Raw genomic sequence first — 22,831 nt, 5'->3', positions numbered from 1 at the left:
TGTTTATAGATAAGGTGTTCTGACTCTACAGCCTTCCCACCCACAGCAGCTCAGAACCTTGGCAGCAATCTAAGCCCCACTTCTGGAGTGCCCCCATTTCAATCATAAAGCTCCACCAAACCGAGTGGCTCAGGGACTATCCCCCGTACTTGCCACCAGGAAAATCGGGACCCGTGAAAGCCTGCATGGAGGCACTGGTCCTTACCCCAACCAGGTGTCTTGCAATGGCACTCATGCTGTTACTGCCTCCTCTGTCCATCACTTACATGTCTGAACTTGGCTGGACATTCTACCAGTGCCCTGGGGGCTGTGAACCACTCAGGAATATCTAAAGGCCCCTCTACAATGGGCAAAGTAGATATATAAAGTCATGATAGACATTATACCAGGATTTCTTACCTTGGTACTATGGGGCCAGATAATTCTCTGTTGAGGAAAAGAAGGATGTAGTACAGGATATTTAGCACCATCTCTCATCTCTACTCACTAAATGCCAAGATCACTTCTCTCCCAGTTTGACAACCAGAACTGTCTCAGACATTGCCAGCTGTCTCCTGAAGTACAAAATCACCCCATCACAGGACCACTACTTTATATATACATCCACAGATCCTATTTGGATAGATGACTTTCCTCTTGTCATGCCTTTACCAGAGAGCCCTGACACAAGCTGGTAGATAAGTTATAAGACATACTCAGTCTGTACACACATTCACATCTTGTGTTTTACAGGTGACTCAGAGAAGAAGCCTTGTGTGGTACCTCACTTTAGTAATAATAGTTGACATGTCAAGTGCTTACTAAGTGTTGAGCATTTAATCATATCATCTCATTCAAATATACAACAGCTTATGAAATGAGTATGATTCCCATCTGATAGACGAGAACTCTGGGTTGCAAATAGGGTAACCTAGGCAGCAGGCGGCAAAGCGGTGATGGAACTGAGCCTTGGCTCTTCATATGCTCATTGCTTCTCCATCCTGGTGCAACCTGCCCCAGAGAACAGGGAGGGAAACCAAAAGACATATCCTGGATACCCGTAACCTACAGGAACTGGTAAAATAGTTATATGTAGGCGCACGGGGCTTACCTGAAACTTGTGGGCCAAGCTCACTGTCTGATCTCATAATAGTAGGCAGTGAGGGCTTCCAAGGAAACCTTGCAACAATTCCAGGCCAGGGAAGGGATGGATAGATGTGGGTCGTGCCTGAGGCAAAAGATGGTGGCCAACTCAGTTCTGCAACGTTAAAGGTACTCCTCTGGCTTCAGCTGGGCATGAGAGGACATGACGGTGGATGCACTGTGTTCTGAAGATTATTCCCAGATTGGTCCCACGCACCTGCACTTCACTACCATCTCTTCCTATTCCGTCTTGACTCTTGTTTCTCATTGCTCTGACCTCAGAACCCCTATTCAGCCTTTCCATGTAGAAGCCACTCTCTCCACTGTCAAAATCTCTACTCTGTCCCCTGATATAGAGTTTAATGTTTACTGTCATCTATCAAAAATATCGATAGGCTTGTTTTCTCATCTGTTTATGAAAACCTCCCCGCCCAGGGCCTGACACGTAGTACATGCCCAACAAATATTAATCTCCTTCCACTCTAAGCAGTGGTTTCCATTTAGTTTGGCAGAAGATCCCCATGTTTGTGAATTATCATTGCAGGAGCCCCAAGACAGCAATCAACCACCCCCTGTCTGGCTGGGGCTCCAGAAAGCTCAATCCAGAGGCTTTGAATTGCACCAACTTGGAGTCCTGGTGAATATCAGTTTGTTTCAGCTTTTCACACAGTATTTTAAAAGCTTAACTTTTTAAAAAGCTGGTTACTTGAGAATTCAGTGAGAAGGTAGAAACATCCAGCCTAACTCTAGCCTGTCTCCTCTCCCTTCATTCAGTCACATTCCCAAACCAGCTGATAATTGGTGCTGAACAGTTATGCTTGGCTCAGGGGTGCCATGAAATACTCTCTAGACCCAGTGGAGATTGGGAGAAAGAGCAGGGTGAGCTCATTTAGTCCCCTAACTTTCATTATTTTGTAACAGTAGGAATGTAAACTCTACTTTCGAGCTTACATCAGCTTTTGGAGGGTTTCAACAAGCTCTCCCTGATAAGACTAAAGGTTTTTCTTGTGCTTTTGGCCAGAAATAAATATTTATATCAAGAAAAGATTGCCAAGTCTTGAAAAGCATTTGAGTTATTTAATCAGTAAAAGGATTCACTGTGATTGGTGCTTGAATTAGCTAATGCATTTTAATCCTGGTTTTATCTCAAATCCATTAGATAGTCACCAACTGCAGGGAAGAATTCTGGGAATTCCTTCAATCATCTGAAAAGAATTACATTGATCCGAGGTCAAAACCTGGGAATGTACATATTTGAGTGCATGATTCTGGAACATGGGTTCATTACAGTAGATAATTGTCTCGCGAAAGGTGCCTGAAACTTACCACAGAGCTTTTCAATTCCTGGTCCCCTCCAAGAGAAGACATGCTCCCTACTGTTATCCAGCCTCACCCACGGACCATCTTGACCATTTGCCTCCAAAGTGGTCAGGTATAAAAAGACTCAGCTCCTAGTGTGCTTCAGGCTAACTATTTCTCAAAATTTGCTGTGAGATTATGACAATGTAAGATGGCTAACTAGTTTAAATTACATCTTTAAAAAAACAAGCTGGGTTGACCTTGGGTAAGCCACTTCAACAAAACCTGGGTTTGACATTTACTAGTGGTGCAACACTAATTCAATTAACGAATCTCTCTGAGCCACAGTGTCCCAAATTGTAAACAATAAATCATAATAATGTCAAAGGAAGCCATGAGTATACAGTGTCAGACAAAATCAGTATAAATATATAGATATGGATTTAGATGTATAAGTGGGTATAGATGTTTGTGAGAATACAGATGTGTGTGTGTGTGTGTGTGTGTGTGTGTGTGTGTACTCTGCCCCATTGTGTGCTCTCTGTACTTGTCTTCAGGGACGCCCAGCTCTCAAGCCTTGGGTGTTTGGCAACTTAGTATAATGACACTCATTGATCCCCAAATCCTGGTTTATATCAAGCTTCTGTTCGATTATTAGATTCTTGAAGACAGATGTTTTAGATTAACCTATGTCGACTGTATGCACTGAATTCTGAAATATCTTCGGTAAAAGGCAAGGAAATGTATATTTACAGATCATCTAAAAATTCCCTTAACTTCTACTTTCAAACTCCCACCCCTCCCTCATTCTTTCCCCTGTTGCCAACAAGCCAAGCACTGGTCTCCTAGCTCCTGGTCCCCACTCCTCTGCCCACCCAGTGCTAACAAGCAGTGAAATGGCTGCCACTGGACAGAGGAGCTGGGACTCAGTCGTCCTCGGAGTGGATTATGGCACCATAAACATCGCAGCACCACTGGCTTTGGCAGAAGTGGCGGCAAGGTTGGCATGGCCTCTGGGCCAAACGTGGCTCGGCCGAGGGGGAAGGCTTTGTGCCCTGCTTCCCAAGAGGACATTCCAGGAAGAAGTCAGATGATCTGCATTATGGAAACCAAATGGCCCTTCTTTGTTTAGAAAGAGAGAGAAAAAGAGAAAAAAAAAAAGTCGCTCATTTTTGTGGTGAAGTGAAAACAGGCTCCAAATCAAACAATCCCTCTCCGAGCAGAAGATGCCAGCTCCCCAGAGTGGGCCCACAGCCACCGAGGCTGATAAACTGATGGAAGGCACTGTCAAGCCTGCGCTGCAGCCTCAGCAGAGTGTCCTCAGTCCTCCCAGTGAGCTTTGCCTCTGCTTCATTCCAGAAATGTTTGGTCTTCTAAGCAGGAAAGGAAAACGAAGGGAGTCGGGAGAGTCAAGTCTTGTCCTCTCACCCCCTTCCAGTGGGATGGAGGGCAGGGAAGACGCTGTTCAGAGAAAGCTCTAGAAGTAGCTTGGGCACTAACATCCACATGGGTCTGCTGGGCCCTGGAGTCTCCCTTGTGTCTCCGACTGGGATGTCCACTCTGCATGACCGGCTCTTCCCACAGAATGCAGCTAAGTCACGAGGCCTCCTGTGGCCACTCTGTGGCTGCCCCGTGGCTCCATGGTCAGGGATATGCACTCCCAGGTATTACTAGTTCATGTGCAGCAGAGTAAGCGATGGCCAAGAGAAAATAAATATAGTTTCTAGTCAGCCACGCCTATCCTGAGTTTGGTTTATTCTCTAATACAAGCTTTTCCTGGAATGGAGAGACTCTTGGCAAGGGAAGAATAATGGAGAATTCACATCTAGTCCTGGCTTTGCCTCTCACTTGCTGTGCAACCATGGGTCACTGTCGCCTCTCTGAGCCTCTATTTTGCATCTGGGAAATGAGCCCAACGCCCTTGCCTTGACTTAGTTCACAAGGTTTTATAGAAGGTGATAAAGCATGGCTCTTATCAAGAGGTGGCAGCCAGACTGCCTGGGTGAGGATCTAAGCTGCCCTGGGTAACGTTGGGCAAGTTTCTTCCCCTCTCTGCATCTGTTCCTCACCTTTAAAATGAAGGGAAGTGGGGTGCCTGTGTGGCTCAGTCAGTTGAGTGTCTGACTTCGACTCAGGTCATGATCTCATGGTTCCTGAGTTCGAGCCCTGCCTCGGGCTCTGTGATGACAGATGGAACCTGGAGCCTGTTTCAGATTCTGTGTCTCCCTCTCTCTCTTCCCTAGCCCCTCCTCAAAAATAAATAAACATTTTTTTATTATAAATAAATAAATAAATAAATAAAATGAAAGGAAGAATATCCTTCCCTGGGAGCATGGCTAGTAGGTTAAATTCAACTATTCTGTATGCTAGAAGTGCACGGAGAGAGCTGACACACAGGATGTCGTGGGAGAGTCCCACTGCCATTATTGTCACTAGAGACTGGGAAAGACCTTGAAAATAAAAATGCTCAGTTCAGGCACTGTGTGATCCAGCACTGTCATCATAAAGCTTCATAATTTCATTCAGCATGCCTCCGCTGCCCCAGCAACATCCCATAATCTGCAAATGCTAGTTCTGAATATGAGAGACCTCCAGTAGCTTCCTGTTGCCCCACCATGGCCCACAAGGCCTTGGCCATCTGGCCCTGCTCCCTTTTCTGCCCTCATTTTGAATCTCTGTCTCACTCAAATTCAGCAGGCTTGTTGACCTCCTTTTAGCTCTCAACGCTCCAGGCTCCTTCCTGCCCCAGGATCTTTGCAGGGCCACCTGCCTCACTCCGTGTCCTCTTCACCTGACAGTGGGTGTTCGCTTACATGGCCTCTCCTCCGGGAAGCATTCCCTGACCTTCCTTCTCTTTCTTAGTGCTCATCACAATTATAATGAATTAGTAACTTGTGTAGTTACTAGCATGTCAGCTCCTTAAGTGAGGTGCTTTCATCTGTTTTGTTCATTGCAAGGCCCAGCACTATGCCTGACATGTGGAAGATGTTTGGAAGAATATTTTTTTTAATAAAAATGAAAGCGCTTAATAGCTATCCCCCCCTGCAGCTCCTGTAAAATCCATTAAATCAGAGACCATGTTTCTCTTCTCATAGCCTGTGTCTCTAGCTCAAAGTAGGCCTTTAATAAATATTTGTTGAATGAATGAATGAGTGAATGAATGATTTGGAATAACCTGACTTGTCACCATTTGAAAATTTGCTTAGACATCAGAGGGGACTGTAATGTCCTGCTTCCATGGGGGCACAGTGCTCAACACTCAGACGTGTCCTTTAAGCCCCACCCCAGGTGGCTCTGCTCCTTCAACCCAAGCATGGAGGGCACGAGCCTTCCTAATCCCCACTCAGAGTTGCGTGTCAGCACAGTCCAGTGTCATTAGACACATCAGTTTCATAACAAATGCCAATAGCAGAATGCTGTCCTTCAATGATACATGTATCCTTTTCTGTCTTCCAGGGCAGGCATGCATATTCACAGCTGATTTAAGGGACTTGTGTTATTCATCTCCATCTCACCCACGGGTCCTACCTCAATTCTTAGTACAGAGCATGCACCCTTAAATGTTGCACCATCAAGGAATGAGTACTATATACTGACTATAGTTAGGAACTTCGCAGCCCTGCTTCTGGCCCCAGAGTCTAGGACACAATTAAGTTTTTAAAGAGCTTGAGATGAAACCTGCTCAAGATTTCCCCAGTCATCCCATAGAATAAAAGCAAGAACTTCCCACTTCCTGGGTCCCCTCACTTTCATCGATCTTTCACAGCGGCATCTGCCGAAACTTCCAACATCATCACTTCAAGTTTTTCTCCCAAAACCTCCAAAGTTCTTTTCGTGGCCAATAGACTTATGTCTGAATTCCTCAGTCTTCCTCAAAGAACTCAGACCAACACTTCTTCCTATTCTGATCCTTTCAAACCCTGCTTCCTTCCTACCCTGGAATATTTCATTTTTGCACTCTGCCTTTGCTCACAGCATTTCCTCCCACCAGGAAAGCCTCTTGCTAATCTCTCACCAAAGTACATCTTGGGTTTTGTGTTTCCTGTCACCTTACCACATCACCCACCTAAAGAGGGCTCTCGGTCTTCTGAAGCCAAATGATATTTTGGCTTAGCCACTTCTCATGTATGTCAGCAGGTTTTTTCTTTTTTAAAACATTGAGATATAATTGACGAATAGCATTATGTTAGTTTCAGATATACAACATAGCGATTCAATATTTGTGTAGAAGGTGAAATGATCACCACAATAAATCTAGTTAACATCCATCCCCATACATAGTTACAAGTTTTTTCTTATGATGAGAACTTTTAAGGTTTACTGTCTTAGCAACATTCACGTATGCAGTACAGTGTTGTGAACTATAGCCACCATGCTGTATATTACAGTCTCATGACTTATTTGATAACTGGAAATTTGACCACCTTCTCCCATTTTGCCCATCCCCCACCCCCCACCCCGTCAACAATCAATCTGTTCTCTGAATCTATGAGCTCATTTTTTTTCTTTTTTAGATTTGACAAAAAAAGTAAGATCATGATATTTGTTTTTCTTCCTCTGACTTATTTCACTTAGCATAATGCCCTCCAGGCCCATCCACGGTGTTACAAATGGCAAGATTTACTTTATTTATGACTGAAATATATGTACATATTTTGCCATATATATATATATATATGCCATGTTTTCTTTAGCCATTCATCCATGGATGGACACTTAAGTTGCTTGCTTCCATGTCCTGGCTGTTGTAAACAATGCTGCGTCAGCAAACTTTCTCCATGAACTCCATGAATATGATTTCTCTCTCAAACTAGACTCAGACTTGAAGCCCCCTGGGGACCAGTCTCGTATCTTCTAGTTTCCCCTCGGTTATGCCTGGTCTATGGTAAGAGCTCAGTTTCTGTGTGTTCCCTGACTGACTCATCTGGATGTATGAGGTCAGGGACGAGTGTTCGGGCAGGATACCCTAAGTGTGTTTACTTGAGTGGGTTTTATGAGTCAAGTCTAGTTTCTGTTTCAAAGAGTTATTGTTTCTCTAGTGTCTCCCAGAATTTGGCCAGTGGTCTCTAGGAGTCACTGAATGTGAAATTTTAAAGTCACTTCACTCCTCTTAATCCACTGACTTCCTTTTTACAGATGAGAAGCCCTTCACTGTGGAAGATACTTATTTGCTGTGTCCAGCACCTATCTTAAAAGAAGTTGGCATGTAAGTTTGTACCAGCAACTGAACCTCACAGCCAGGGAGGAGCCAGAGAGAAGGTAGAGGGAACAGAGGGAGAAGAAAATGTCTGTCTTCATTGTCATAATGCAGCCTTTGTCTAGACTTCTCCAGGTAATGGTAATGGTGCCAATGTTTACAGTGAGCAAAGCACCAGGATAAATGTTTCACAAACGGGATCTCACTTTATCCTCCCAAGTGCCCGAAGAACCAGGTACTCACACCATCCCAGTTTTACACATGTGGCATCTGTGGCTGGGAAAATTTAAGTAGTTTGCCCAAGGTCACACTGCAGTCGGCAAATAGTCTAGATTTGAACAAAGGTGTGTCTCACTTCATGTGTGCCTCACACAACTACATTTCTAGAAAGCTCTCACACTTCCTCTCACAAACTTTACCTTGCCCTGTCATTGTAATTTCCCTGTTAGATGATTGTCTTCCCCTTAGAGATAAGGAAACTCAGAAAGGAAGCTCAAAGGGGCTAAGTGGGTCCAGAGCTGGTTGAAAATCCCAGGTTCAGACCTTCTGAGGCCAAGCTCAGTGCTCCTTCCTCTGCGCCTCCAGACATTGAGTATTCACCCAGACTGCACAGGGTTCTGTGAACTAATTTATGGTGGGAAATCTCACGGTGGTGCGATCATAATAGGTGCTGGTGAAGTGTGATGAAAATATTCAACAGAAGGAAGAGAATTAGCACTAGCACCCCAAGCCAGAAAAGAACTATTTGGGAAAGCAGAGAAGCTGTGTTTGTCAGAGAACCCAAACTCGTTTCTCTGTAAACATGTCTGTAACAGGCTGAAGATAGAATAGTAGTCTTGAGGAAACAACACTAAACATTTTCATCTGAATTCTGCTTTCGATCATTTGTTCTAATGGTAAAGCCTCCAAGTCTGGTTGCCTAACACTGGTCTTCAAGTCCACCGATTCCACAAACTAGCCCTGTTTCCGTACTGCCAAATACAAGCAGAATGTGAGCTCAGGTTTCAGTGAGTCTCATGGAGATGGAAGGTGGTGGAAGGTAACTTACCACTCACCTCCATGAGTTTGCCAGGATGGTAACAAACCCTCTCATCAGGGTCAGTTCCTGACAGCCCCAGTAATAACAACGCAACATGAAGTTTACAGCTTGACAAGTTTATCCCCGTAGACTCGAGCCATGTTTTGGGAATACTTCTTCCTACGACCATGTAACAGGTAAATTAAATGGCAGCAGGCTTTTCCCATGCAATGCAATTCACTGCAATGTAAGAAGGGCTGAATGCAATGCCTTTACACCAGCCAAGGGTGTCCTGACATCTCTAGAAGGTTACAGTAGATGGGCCCTGGAGACCGTCCTCTACATTTTACAGAAGAGGCCTCTCAGGCCCCCAGGGGAAGAGACCACAGCCCCAAGGGTAGTGAGGAGCAGGGCTTCCAGGGGACCTCAGTGTCAGCTCATGAGCCCTTGCTCCTTGCACACCCCGCTGAGCATCTCTGGCTCCCTTGTCATTGCAGGAAAGCCGCGCTTCAGGTCAGCATGAACGATGGCCTCTCTTTCATCTCCAGCTCTGTTATCATCACCACTACACGCTGTGTAAGTCATCACCTTCCCTTTACTGAAGGCTTTATTGTCATTGTCATTTCCCTGGGAAGTTTCCAGTTCTGCATTCTGTGCACCAAGGTCTGATCCCAGCTCCACAGGGCCAGCTGTAGGCTGGACCCCAGGGGGTATCGGGCTTCTCCATGTTCCCCATCACTGAGCAAGGATGAGACCTAAACACACCTGCATGTCTGGATGGTAAGATAGGACCAGGTTCTGTGCAGTAGTCGGGGGCGGGGGGGGGGGTGGTATCTGGGTGGACTGGGTCCAAGAAGAATTGTGCAGAAAGAAATTGGACGGACACACAAAAAGCACATCTCAGTGAGTTTTCCCCTCAAAGGGAGCAGGACAATGAGGCAGTAACTAAAAGGCAATATGGAGTATAAGGAGAGTTTTATTTAGAATGGGAGAAATTGCAGCTTGTTAATATGATGGTGGAAGTAATTCAGGAGAAAATGGAAAATTGATGAAGCAGGGTGGAGGTGCTGGGAGAGGGTGCTATGCCATAGGGATTGTGAGGCAGGTGTGGGATTGTATTCGATCAGCTCCTCAGACACTCCTTCTCTGGATCCTTAATGACAGGTGGTTTTTATTTCTGGCTACATATAAAATCACCTGGAAGCCTTTTTTTTTTTTTTAATGTTTTTTTTTTATTTCTAGGACAGAGAGAGAGAGAGAGCGTGAGCAGGGGAGGGTCAGAGAGAGAGGGAGTCACAGACTGAAACAGGCTCCAGGCTCTGAGCTGGCAGTCAGCACAGAGCCCGACGCGGGGCCCGAACCCACGAACCACGAGATCGTGACCTAAGCGAAAGTCGGACGCTTAACCGACTAAGCCACCCAGGCGCCCCACCTGGAAGCCTTTAAAAAAAAATTAATGATGCCCCGGAGTCATGCCAAAACAACTGAAGCCAAGTCTGGAGTGGGCCCTGGCTTTGGGGGTTGCAAGGCCTCCTGGGAAGGTTCTCGTGTGCGGCCATGGGTGGGAAGCCTTGGGCCAGTGCAGCTGCCCCCTCCTGCTGTCAGTATCTCAATGCTCAGCCCATCAGAGAACTGTCAGGGCTAAGTTGAGCTCTTATACAGACTTCAGCACCTAGCACGAGTAGTTCCAAAGTAACCTTTGTCTGAATATCCAGTTGTTTTAACCAAATGCATTTCTTCCATTGAACCATTCTAAAAGCTTATGTGTTTGACCTGATGGTGAACTTGGGCAGATACTGTGGTCACCTCCTGCCTGGGCACTGGAGGACCTGTCATTAGAGCCCCTCACTAATTGGGTCTTGTATCCCTAATGCTGTCACAGGTGGACAGGAACTAGCAGGCATGCACTGAAGCCAGACAAAATAAAAATGAGTCATCTCATAAATAAGCGGGAGATCCGGCCTCTTGATGGACAGTATTCCCTCCCAACTTGCCCCTCTGTCTCCCCCGCCCACACACACACATTTCCATCCTGTGTTAGGAGCAAACCAGTTTTCTTAAAAGCAGGCTAAGCCAGTGCAGTGGGTATGGAAAATGGAAAAATCTTACTTTTTTTTCAAAAAATTTTTTTGAGAGATCACAAGCTGGGGAGGGGCAGAGAAAGAGGGACAGAGGATCTGAAGTCGGCTCTGTGCTGACAGCAGCGAGCGTAACGTGGGTCTTGAACTCACGAACTATGAGACCATGATCTGAGCTGCAGTCAGACACTCAACTGGCTGAGCCACCCAGGTGCCCCAGTGGAAAAGTTTTACTTGACCAAAGTAAGAAATTAGAGTTATCACAGAGAAGTGCCACCCCACCACTGAGAAATGACCAAGTCTCAGACACCCCTCAATGGAACATCAAATCTGGAGATCAAATATGAAAACTTTCTGGAGAAGCAGTGAAATTACTTCAAGTGTACCCCGCCTGCTTCTTTTAAAAATTGACCCTTCTGGAACTTGCCAACCTGCAGGAAATGATTAAAATACCCCAAACCTAACAATTCCATTCCAGATTCCTCCCTGCTTTGGAGTGATCCAGCAGTTTGGGCCTGTATTTCTCATTATGTCGGACCATACCACAGAGAAACAGCCATGCCCTTGAGGCACAAGGGCATGAGGAGGAGGAAGGGAAACATCTCAGGACCAAACCTGTGGTGTGGCAGATACAGGACTATGACTGATGGCTTAAGTCCTAGGCCTGGAAGCCAAGAAGAAAGGGTGTCCTTCCCAATGTACTGCAAAATGCAAAGAACTCAGAGCCAAGTCCCCTGTACCTTCCCATCCCGCTCCAGCCTCCATTTACACCTTATATCTCCCCTGAGTACTCATCGCTAAATTTTCTGCTCAGTTGAGGCTTGATAAACACCACCTTATCACCTGTTATGTGCTATTCCCTTTCTCACTTGAAAATACTATATGTCTACAACAAAATTATGAACACCCTGAGATTTGAGATCCAGGACCATTCATTCATTTATTCAACAAATATTCATTGATCATGTATAACCTGCCAGGCACTGTTCTGGGTCTCTAAGTTGACTTTCACTGTCAACTATTTGTGTGGCCTTGACCAAGTGATTTAGCTCCTTTGTGCATCAATTTCCTAATCTGTAAAACTGGAATAATACTACTTTATCTCTCTTAGCAGCATCATGAGCATTAATGAAAATGTGCTTGGCAGAAGGCCTGGCAGGTAGTAAGTGCTTCCTAAATGTTAGCTGCTGTTCTAGTGGAAGCTGAGTTAAAATTATTGAACTCATTGGAAATTCTCTCCAGAGGGTTGGCTCCCTCGTCAGAGTCCCCTAATAATGAAAGGACTCTTCTGAGATAAGATGGATCCCTAGGGGTATGAGTTTGTCACTCAGCCAAGCCCAGGTGATTGAAAGGGGGAAGACAAGATGGCCAAAATCATCCAGAGAAAGAAATGGACCCATCTTCAAACATAAAACCCCCATCCCCAGCAGGACCCTACACAGAAGCTCCCATTTAAGACCGAAGCCACTGCTGGGTCACAGAGATGCAAGTGGAATGTGTGGTCATCCAGAATATGAAGTAAGGTCTTGGACTTGACGCTTGTTTCTTCAGCAGCTGGTTTGGAGGACAAGGTTTTTAGATCAGAAGTGATCCCCTGAGTCTGAGTAAAGGGTGAGTCCCGTCAGTGCCAGTCACTGCCTGCCCAGCCCATCACCTGGAACCAAACATAATTTTAAAATATGTAGTTGAGTCCTTTCTTTTCTCGCTTTATTTGGTGCCCATTTGGATAACCATGCCACAGTTTTCAAGATCCACAATGAATAACTGTTGCCCCTGCCAGGAGCAGAAATTCCATGAAGTTTTACAGGAAAGAGTTTTTTCCATCCAAGAGCTAAAAGATTCCTATACAAATGGTAAACTTTACTGAGCTCCAGGACTCTAGAAAATGGTTTAACATCCAAAGTCCTCTTTCACCAGCCTATGTAAATACACCCCCTGTCTTGTAGTCTTACCTGACCCCGTTCTTCTTCCCCAAGCTCTATCAATGGGGGGGGGGGGGGGAAGGAATCACTACTATGGTGCTGCTTTAGGGGAAATACTTAAGTTTGTCCTTTTGAGAGCAGAGCAAGGAAATGTCAGCCCCTTAAAGAAGTGTCCATGAAAGAAAAGACTGTCTTCATTTAGTAAATGCCTTCAAGTATGATGATTTCCCAACCAAAGTGTATAAAAATGAGAGAATCATCCAACCAGTATTTCTTGAACTCCTGTGTGTCATCAGTGTTCCATTTACTTTTACAACATTGCTACCCTTAAGGAGTTTAAAATCCAGTTGGAGAAAGGAGCCCAACAAACATGTAAGAGAATATATGAATGAGGAACAAAAATGTGTGAGCCAGGTGTAAGTGCGATAGGATTTCGGCGTGGGGAACAAGGGGTGAATTCAGGAAGAGACACAAGCGCTTTGCGGAGGAGACAACCCAAGTGGGGATGTGAAAATGCTAATTTCAGTTCATGAAGAGGTGAGAAGAGGCCATCCCCCAAACAGAATCCAGTCCGAGCAAGGACTAGATATGTCTATGAGCACAGTTTGTTGGTGGTTCCTCTCAGGGACCATAACTCTTTTTCTCTTTTCCTCTCATTCTGTATCAGTTTCTAGTGCCTTCCAATTTGGGGCCATTTCTCCTGGGATGCCCTCGATCACACAGCATGTACCATGAGGCCCAGCTGATGCTCTTCCCTATTAACTGTGATCAGGCTTTGATTTGTATTGGTTTCCAGCACAGTAGAGCATCACCATCTTTGAAGAAAGGAGAGAGACCGAACATAAAGTTCTAAAATCAACACTAAATCACCTGAGAACCCTGGCTTCTTTCCGCTAATTTATAAGGAAAACAGCCTGGCTTCAAGGGGCAGCAAGTTTGAGCAAATTTGAGAGGACCCGTGTCAAGTTGCTGTTTAGAGAAATTCTTTTTGAATGAAAATTAAAATGCCACAAACAGCCTTGAGAGATCACAACCAGAGCAACTGCTTTCTAATTGTAGCACAATGGAGGAATTAAGAAGACAGGATATTGAGTCAAAGTCCTAATTTCAAGTCCCAGCCCCTCCACTTTGTAGGGTGATCTTGGGCACATTTGCCTGAACTTGTCTCTGAGCCCGTCTGGCATGGTTGTTGCAAAGATTAAAGGCAAAGTGTATAAGGGGGTTAAGGTCCCTGGTAGTAAGTCAAAGAATGACAGTCATTTACTAGTTTGTTGAGCTTCTCTTTCCTTGCCAAGTGAAAGTCTAATGGCCTGTCTCATTAAAAGATTTGCTGCTCATGCCCTGCAGAATATAAACAGGCAATGTTTCCCTGATGAAGAGTTATGATTCCTTTTGAGTCCATGATAAACCTGTAATCTAGGAAGAGGCTAAGGAAAACTTTGAGGATGTCGCCTGCAGGCTAACTAGGGGAAACACCAGTAAATTTGATCTGGTGGTTAAGTCAAATAGGATTAGGTTGCAGTCTCTTCACTATTTTTGAAAAAAGATTTTCTCAGTAAACGAATCAGATAATAGTAACATAAGGGGAATATTTAGACTATTTCAAAAAATGAATTAAAACAAGTATTTACTAAGGTTTATACATTATTGCCGTATAAACATTCCTATTATCATTTAAAATGTTCCATCATGCCGAGCATGTTGGGAGGCATTTTATCAGAGGAGGCAACATTCCATGCAGAAGAGAAATACAGCTTCAGGAGGGATTTCACAACACACTGGGTCTTCCAGTGTCCCCGAAATAGCCCCAACTCACTGGGTTTGGGAGTATGGTTTGGTTTCTATGGGGATGAACAGGGTATTAGCTAATTTCCCAAGGATTTTTTGAACCATTTATCCTTCAGATTTTCATGAATTCACACTGTTCTTTCTGTAGATAGTAGTATTTTTCTATTTATATTTGAGAGAGAGAGAGAGAGAGAAACCAACAATGGAGGGCCCCTACCCATGACAAAAAATTATCTAGTCCAAAATGTCAATTTAAAGAATTAGAATTTCTTGGAGGGAGCCCAGGATTCTGCATTCTTTTTTTTTTTTAAGTTTATTTATTTATTTTGTGAGAGGAGAGAGAGAGAGAGAGCACAAGCAGAAGAGAGGGAGAGAGGATCCCAAGAGGCTCTGTGCTGACAATGCAGAGCCCAATATGGGACTTGATCTCACAAACTGTGGGATCATGACCTAAGCCAAAATCAAGAGTCAAACACTTAACCAACTGAGCCACCCGGGCGCCCCCAGGATTCTGCATCCTACTAAGCTTGCCGGGTAAATCTTGAACACACAGGACTCTTACCATTATACTTACCTGACACAAATTGTCCTCCAAAGTTTAAAAAAAAAACATTAAAATCTATTTAAGAAAAATGATGTATACTCTGATTCCCTCCCAATCCCATTCATTTAAGAATCCCAAGATTTTAAAATCAGACCCTCTCTTTTATGTTGCTTCTTTGGACAGTATTTTCTGGTATAAAAATAGGAATTTGCTGAAAAGGATAATTTTAGCTCAATGTGACCAGTCTAGGATCTTCTCCCTTTTGCAGGCACAGACTATAAAGCTTTCTCTCCAAATGCCCCTTTCCCATGTTCCAAGTCTTCCCGTTGTTTCTGCCTCTCACACTAAGGCTTACTGAGCCACAGACTTGGCTTCTTGTTTAAGGAAGAGAGAACCCAGCTAGTATCAGTATTGTTTTTAACACGTATGGCTCCCAACATCTCACGAGAAAGTGGGCCTCCAGCTGCCAAACAGAGATAGATTATAAGTATGGAAACAAGTGGAGACTTGGAAAACAAACAAACAACAAAACAAACAAAAACCACAGACATTGGAAACAATAATTTCTCCCTCGTACAGCATAGCGCATGTGCTCCTTGAGGAAGAAAAAGCAAAGATTGTGTCTTGTTCACCATTGCAACCCAGCACCTGGCACGGTACCTACACATAGTATTCAGCAGATAGTTGGTGATTGAATGAATGAATGGATTCAGTCAAGGGTCATACTGAGATCGTGATGGTACCTGATGGTAGGACAGAAGGGGAGCCAGAACACAGCAGGATTAGAACAGGGAGCACTGGGTTGGCTGAAAAATAGTGCAAGAAAGAGGATGGCCAGCCATCCAAGGTGCACATCCAAGGAGCATGGAGAGCTTGAGCATGACTGAAGAGGAACAAATCTGCCAGCTAAGAAACTACAACCAGTCATCCTAGACAGGGCAGTAGTCAAAGGCTTCCTCAGAACAGCACCAGCTTCACTAGGAGCAGACTCTTGTCAGGGGTGCAGACCTGGAGAAGGGGTCTAGAAGTAGCCTGTTCAACTGGATTGAGATTCAGGTAGCCCTCCAGGGCATGAGGGTGTATAGCACAAGGCTGGACGCCAGGCAGAAACATAGAGACTGATACAGAATCTAGGTAATTAAATTTGCTAAGTCCAAGGAACACAGAGATATGAGACATGGGAAATAGACAAGTCTGGAAGGAGTTGCAATTTAATGTGATAACTTCTCTAATAGAGAATTGAGCAATGCCCTGTGATGGCATGAAGTAGAGCGTCGGGGGAATCCAAGAACAGAAGAGATGATAAGTGAACTAAGTCAGGAAGAGAGAGTAGGCATTTGCTAAGGCTATGGCCTAGGCAAAGGCATGCTCTGGGCCACCATGGCTGTGACTGGTTGGGATGGCGTATTAGGAGAACAGGTCAGAGATGAAACAGCTAGGCCCAGTTGGAAAGGCCTTCCTTATCCACCCCATTTTAGAGTTTCTTTAATACTTAATTTAGATATTATATGTGATACAGTTTTCATGTTAACTTCCAATCTTTCCTAATTCAAGAAATAACAGCTTCTTATCTTCAGGGGGAAAAAATCTAAGTAATTGCCGAAAAGCTGTGACTTGGGGAGCATTGGCATGGCCTGAGGTCGCACTGGAATACCAGAAACTTAGGCTGTGGCAGTTTGCCCAGACTGGACGCAGCTGGCAACAGCTGAGGGGTGCATGGATTGCACTGGTCGGGGCTGGCCCTGAAGCTCACAGGTGGAGGCTACAGTGGCTTTACCTAAGACAGGTTGCAGGGTGGGGGTAAGGACCACCTCCCATAACTGTCATCAGAGTTCTGTCTAGGAGCCTTCCTGAGTTTTGTAAAGCAGTGTAATTTTGTTACTAATTGCTTTGAAGTAACTTGGGCGAATACAGATCCAGCCTGGTTTTGTAGTCATACGGCTATCTAGGTAAACAGACAGTTGGCATGGCTGTCCTTGCCAAAAATTTCTTGAATTTCACCAGCCTGGTAGGGAATGAGTCCAGCAGCCTGTGCTGAGTGGCCATCTCTCCTTCCAACATAATAAAATATTATGGCATACTCTTCAGAAAAAAAGTAGAAATCAGAGAAGACTTTTTTCTTCTATTTCTTTTCCAAGGTCAGCAACACAGTCCATCAATCAAAATAGGTAGCTATCTTCAGGGTAGATACTTCATACCAATAGCTATAGGCATGTGGGTCTCTTTAGTAAAGAAGGATGGGTAGGAAGGAGGTTGCTGGTGGCAAATGGAGCCACAGATCGGGATCAATGTGCATTAAAACAGTCATAGGCAAAATGTTAAAGACTCAACGAACAAGAGTGAGTCCATACCCTCCAGAACCGTACGACATAGGTGCCAAGGCAGGATGTACACTCCAAGAGGTAAATGTTTTACACTTTGGGGTGCAAAAGGCAAATATCACACAGGAATCAGAAATTCCTCCATCTCTTCCAAAGACTCACCAGCCTCCTCACAGGCCTTTGTATAAATCACTTGATACAAGCACTACACGCTTTGTAGAGTGTCTACTTACTGGACCTACTACATTATCTTACAGCTACCCAAGAATGTGTTCCCCCTACCCCGCCACCTTCTTGCAAGAGACAGCTAGACAAACGATTGTAGAAATTCAGGGAGAACAAGTAAGCAGCTTATGGCTTACTCAGCCCAAAACCATTATCCCATGAGTGTCCTTTCCCCAACAAGACCCTCCCCTAACTGCTTCCCAATTTAGGAAATGGCCCCTGGAGAAGACAAGTCCCTTCCAAACACCCAATCAAGGAGGAGGGGACCAGGGCCCACACTCTGACTTTCCCTTATAGGTTTCTTCATCCTAACATTATTCTGCTTCCTGTGCATCTCACTCCCACGCCCACCTCTCTCCGTGTTCATTGAGCTACCATCTCTTCACATAGCCCCGAAGAGTAAGGCGAGACTGGATTGGAAGGGGAAATAGGAGACTGACCTTGAAGAGGGTTTGAATGACAACCAGGAGGTAGAGTTTGGACAATGAGAAGTCATTCAAAAGAAGCACAAAGCAATATTTTAGGAAGATCAATCCATCATTTATATATTCCAAGTATATTAACAAAATAGCATTAATTTGGATTACTTGATTTATAAATGTGTTCACTTGAAAAGGGAATAGGCTCTAGTTTACCTTTACATTATCTAAAAGGAAGTTTGTACCAAAAGTGGTCAACCTACAGCCCCGGGGCTACAAGTGACTCATTAACTTAACGTTTCATACTCAGCCCTGAGGAAGGATGGCCTTTACTTTATTGTTGCTGTAATTATAGGTAGTATGTCCTTTGAAATATGTGGCTTAACAAAATGTAGGGGAAAGACTAGTTGGAGAAGAAAAGTGGGAAACAAACTTGGGATCAGATCAATGTGGTGGCTGAAATCCTGGCCCTTACACAGCTGGCCTGGTGGCACAGTAAATACCCAGAGTTAGTTTCCTTACCCTAGTGTTGTAAGATCTGTAGGAATCAGCACAGTGATGTGGCTTCCAAACAGGCTCTGGCTTCTGAATTAATAGAAGTGTTGTATCCATGACTAAGAAAGTGGCAGAACCTCTCAACTTGGTAGAGGTAAAATCTCATTCGAGTATTGTATGAAATACCAAGACACTTCAAGGGAGATCCTAGAGAAACTGAATATGTGAAAAGTATTACCAAATATGGTAGGTTATGTAGAATATTCTATGGAATTGGGACTCATTGGTCTTGAGACAAGGAAAGACTTTGGCCATTTTTAGTATTTGCAGGGCTGTCCTGAGACAGGAGTGTCTGCTTTTATTGTATAAATACAAGAACTAGAATAGGTTGATAGACAGTTTATGGCTCAGTATTTAAAATGGTCTTCTAGCTCAGAGCCTGGAGCCTGTTTCAGATTCTGTTCTCCCTCACTCTCTGACCCTCCCTTGCTCATGCTGTCTCTCTCTCTCTCTCATAAATAAATAAAACATTAAAAAAAATTTTTTTTAATGGTCTTTACAATTGGCTGCTTTAGGGGAGAGTGAGCTCCCTGTTACAACTGTAGTCAAGCACAGGGAACTTGACAAGCTGGCAGAATTATGTAAATGCCGTTTATGCATCAGACAGGCAGTTGGACTAGAAAAGCTCTCAGACTCCTTCCAACGCTGAGAGTTTATAATTCTAAAACTAAAAATCAGCTGGTGAAGGAGTAACATAAACATTATCAGTCCTATACAGTATAACAACTGGGTTTGGCTTTTGTATTCTGAAAATAAATACAAGATCCTTTTGTTGGCAATACCGGAGACAGTTTGTCTTAGTGCAATTCAAACTGGCCAACCTCCACCTCATACAAAAAGAGATTATACTTCAGATCAATGTGTGCTCCTGAGCTCCTGCTGAGAACATCTTGTTTTCAAATAACCTCAAAACACACGTTCTAATTTACAAACATTGATATCCTAGTCATAAGTCATTCTCATCTTTTTATTAGTTAGTCTCAGTAGAGCTGTACTTAATTTAAGGCCTTTTTCACAATGTCTAGTATTTTTTATTATTGTTGTTTTAACAAAGTGACCTGTGGTTTCTTGTACTGTCATTAGAAAGGGCAAAAGACCACAGGAATATCAGAAGGCAGAACTCACATATCGAATGTTGTTTATGAACTGAAATAAAAATAGTTTGCCAACATCTTTATTTTGATAACCCTTGTATGCATAAAAGTATCTTTTAAAATATGTCTTGGAGGATCCCAGCCAATATGTTTTTCTTGGATGTTTGAGCAATTGACTTTCAATATTTTTATCTCAAAGTATTTTAAAGAATATGTTTTCCCTAAGTTTGAAATTTCCTTGTTTTGAGAATAAATGAGGGGAAAAATTTTTCTCAATCTATGCTCTTAAGAAACTCTGAGATAAGCACATATAAGATGGTAAAATTTATTTTTAGAAATAAAAGTTAAATCCAAATGACCCATAACCAAGATAAACATAAAGGACCAAACTCAGCAGTTAAAAAACACAGATTGAAAAGTTGTGTTTAAAATATATGCCACTGTACTCTGTTTACAATAAAAAATACATTCAACAAAATAATAAGGGCACAGAAAGGTTGAAAATAAAAATATGAGAAAAGCTGTATTAGGCAAATACCAATGGAAAGCTAGTGTATCTATATTAATATGAGATAAAAACAAACTTTATAGTAAAAAATTTCTTGGTATAAAGAGAACCATTACATAATGTTAAAAGGAACACTCAACATAGGAGATACAATTCTAGTCTGAGCTTAATGATATATCCTCAGCATATATAAAACAAATATTGACAGAAGTACAAAGAGAAATTGATAAACCTACCACCACAAGAGATTTAAATACAATTCAGTAATTTATAAAATTAAGCAATTCAAAGGAAAGTAATAAAATATAAATGATGGAATAATGCAATTAAACATGATCTAGTGAGCACACAGTGAGGCTACAATAAAATGTTCTATAAAGGGTCCAAAATTTTTTGGTTGCGTAAAATAGGGGCTACGCCATCACAAGATTCATGGAAAAAACCTACACCATTATTTAAACAATTCCGAGACACACTTTTTGCACATTTTAACATCTCTAAAATTAGGAAGTTTCAAATAACTCATAATGTATCATCATTTAATTGGTCATGATTTTATCTAATGGCTCATAAAATAATCAGTTTTCCTAAAAGGATACATTTTTTTTTTACAAATAGTTTATTGTCAAGTTGGTTTCCATTTAACACCCAGTGCTCATCCCCACAAGTGCCCCCCTCCCCCTCCACACCCATCAGTCCTCAGTGTTCTCAGCATTCAAGAGTCTCTCATGGTTTGCCTCTCTCCCTTTCTCCCACCATTTCCCCCCTTCTTCTCCCCCATGGTCCTCCATTAAGTTCTTCCTAATCCTCCTATACGTGCAAACATGATATTTGTCCTTCTCTACCTGACTTATTTCACTCAGCATAACAGTCTCAAGGTCCATCCATGTTGCTACACATGGCCAGATTTCATTCTTTCTCATTGCCATGGAGTATTCCATCATATAGATAAACCACATCTTCTTGATCCATTCGTCCGTTGATGGACACTTAGGCTCTTTCCATGTTTTAGCTATTGTTGAGAGTGCTGCTATGAACCTTGGGGTACATGTGCTCCTATGCATCAGCATTTCTGTATCCCTTGGGTAAATTCCTAGCAGTACTATTGCTGGGTCATAGGGGAGTTCTATTGTTCATTTCCTGAGGAACCTCCACACTGTTTTCCAGAGGGGCTGTACCAGTTTACATTCCCACCAACAGTGTAGGAGGGTGCCCGTTTCTCCACATCCTCGCCAGCATCTCCAGTTCTCTGATTTGATCATTTTAGTCACTCTGACTGGCGTGAGGTGGTATCTCAGTGTGGTTTTGATTTGTGTTTCCCTGATGAGGAGGGACACTGAGCATCGTTTCATGTGTCTGTTGGCCATCTGGGTGTCCTCTTTGGAGAAGTGTCTGTTCATATCTTCTGCCCATTTCTTTACTGGGTTGTTTGTTTTTCGGGTGTGGAGTTTGGTGAATTCCTTATAGATTTTGGATATCAACCCTTTATCTGATATGTCATTTGCAACTATCTTTTTCCATTCAGTCAGTTGCCTATTAGTTTTATGGATTGTTTCCCTTGCCGTGCAGAAGCTTTTAATCTTGATGAGGTCCCAACAGTTTATTTTTGATCTTGATTCTTTTGCTTTTGGGGATGTGTCAAGTAAGAAGTTGCTGCGGTGGAGGTCAGGAAGGTTGTTTCCTGCTTTCTCCTCTAGGGTTTTGATGGTTTCCTGTCTCAAGTTCAGGTCCTTTATCCATTTTGAGTTTATTTTTGTGTATGGTGTGAGAAAATGATCTAGTTTCATTCTTCTGCATGTTGCTGTCCAGTTCTCCCAGCACCATCTGTTAAAGAGGCTGTCTTTTTTCCATTGGATACTCTTTCCTGCTTTGTCAAAGATTAGTTGGCTATACACTTTTGGGTCCACTTCTGAGTTCTCAATTCTGTTCCATTGGTCTATGTGTGTTTTTGTGCCGATACCATACTGTCTTGATGATGACAGCTTACAAGGATGCATCTTAAATTCAGTGAAATATTTCCCATCGTCTATACTGTGCCAAAAGTAAAAGAAACGTATGCTGAACAGAACTGATCAGTCACCTCCTCTCCACCATCCACCCCATCCACCATGGACAAAGAGAACTGTAGCCACTCTATCTTGGAGAGTGAGGGATAGACAGAGGGCAGGAGCTGATCACCAACCACATTACAGCCAACTTCATGAGACAGCCAGTAGCACTACTGCAAGGTTTACCATATTTAGGAAAAACTCACATTTGTGGAAATACCAAACACACATCTAAATCTTTTTTAAGTCAAAGCAAAGTCATAATGGAAATAAGGAAATACTTAAAACTAGTCAATTATGAAGACACTATATACGAAAACTTGTGAATGCAGCTAAAGTGGTTCTTAGAGGGAAATCTATGGTCTTAAGTGTTTATGTTAGAAAAGAAGGGAGTTGTAAGTCAATCAGCCAAGCACTGAACTCAGGACGTTAGAGAACAACAGAGTAAACCCCTCCAAAAAATAGATAAAAGTATGAAAGTAAGAACAGAATAGAAAACAAGATAAATAGAGAAGGGGGCACTGGCTGGCGCAGTCAGTGGATGTGCAACTTTTGATTTCAGGGTTGTGAGTTTGAGCCCCACACTGAATGTAGAGATTGCTTACAAATAAAAGCTTTTTTTAAAAAGATATATAGAGAAGTAACAAAGGAAACTATTAGTTGGGGGCAAGGTAGATAAAAAAAAACAGACAT

At 43.1% G+C, this 22,831-nt stretch overlaps 1 protein-coding gene across 1 annotated transcript in view; it reads left to right on the top strand.

Annotated features, from left to right (window-relative positions):
• Positions 1-22,831, top strand: part of ANTXR1 (ANTXR cell adhesion molecule 1) — a 215,234-nt gene that overhangs the window by 94,251 nt on the left and 98,152 nt on the right. The window contains exons 11-12 of the mRNA XM_039239602.1: positions 7,558-7,627; positions 9,134-9,212. Coding sequence (XP_039095533.1) covers positions 7,558-7,627; positions 9,134-9,212 — 149 coding nt within the window. The remainder of the gene's footprint in view (positions 1-7,557; positions 7,628-9,133; positions 9,213-22,831) is intronic.

The sequence above is a fragment of the Hyaena hyaena genome, unplaced genomic scaffold (assembly GCF_003009895.1).
Source record: "Hyaena hyaena isolate Hyena2069 unplaced genomic scaffold, ASM300989v1 scaffold_158, whole genome shotgun sequence".
NCBI classification, from domain to species: Eukaryota; Metazoa; Chordata; class Mammalia; order Carnivora; family Hyaenidae; genus Hyaena; species Hyaena hyaena.
This window is presented reverse-complemented; position numbering and strand designations above follow the sequence as displayed.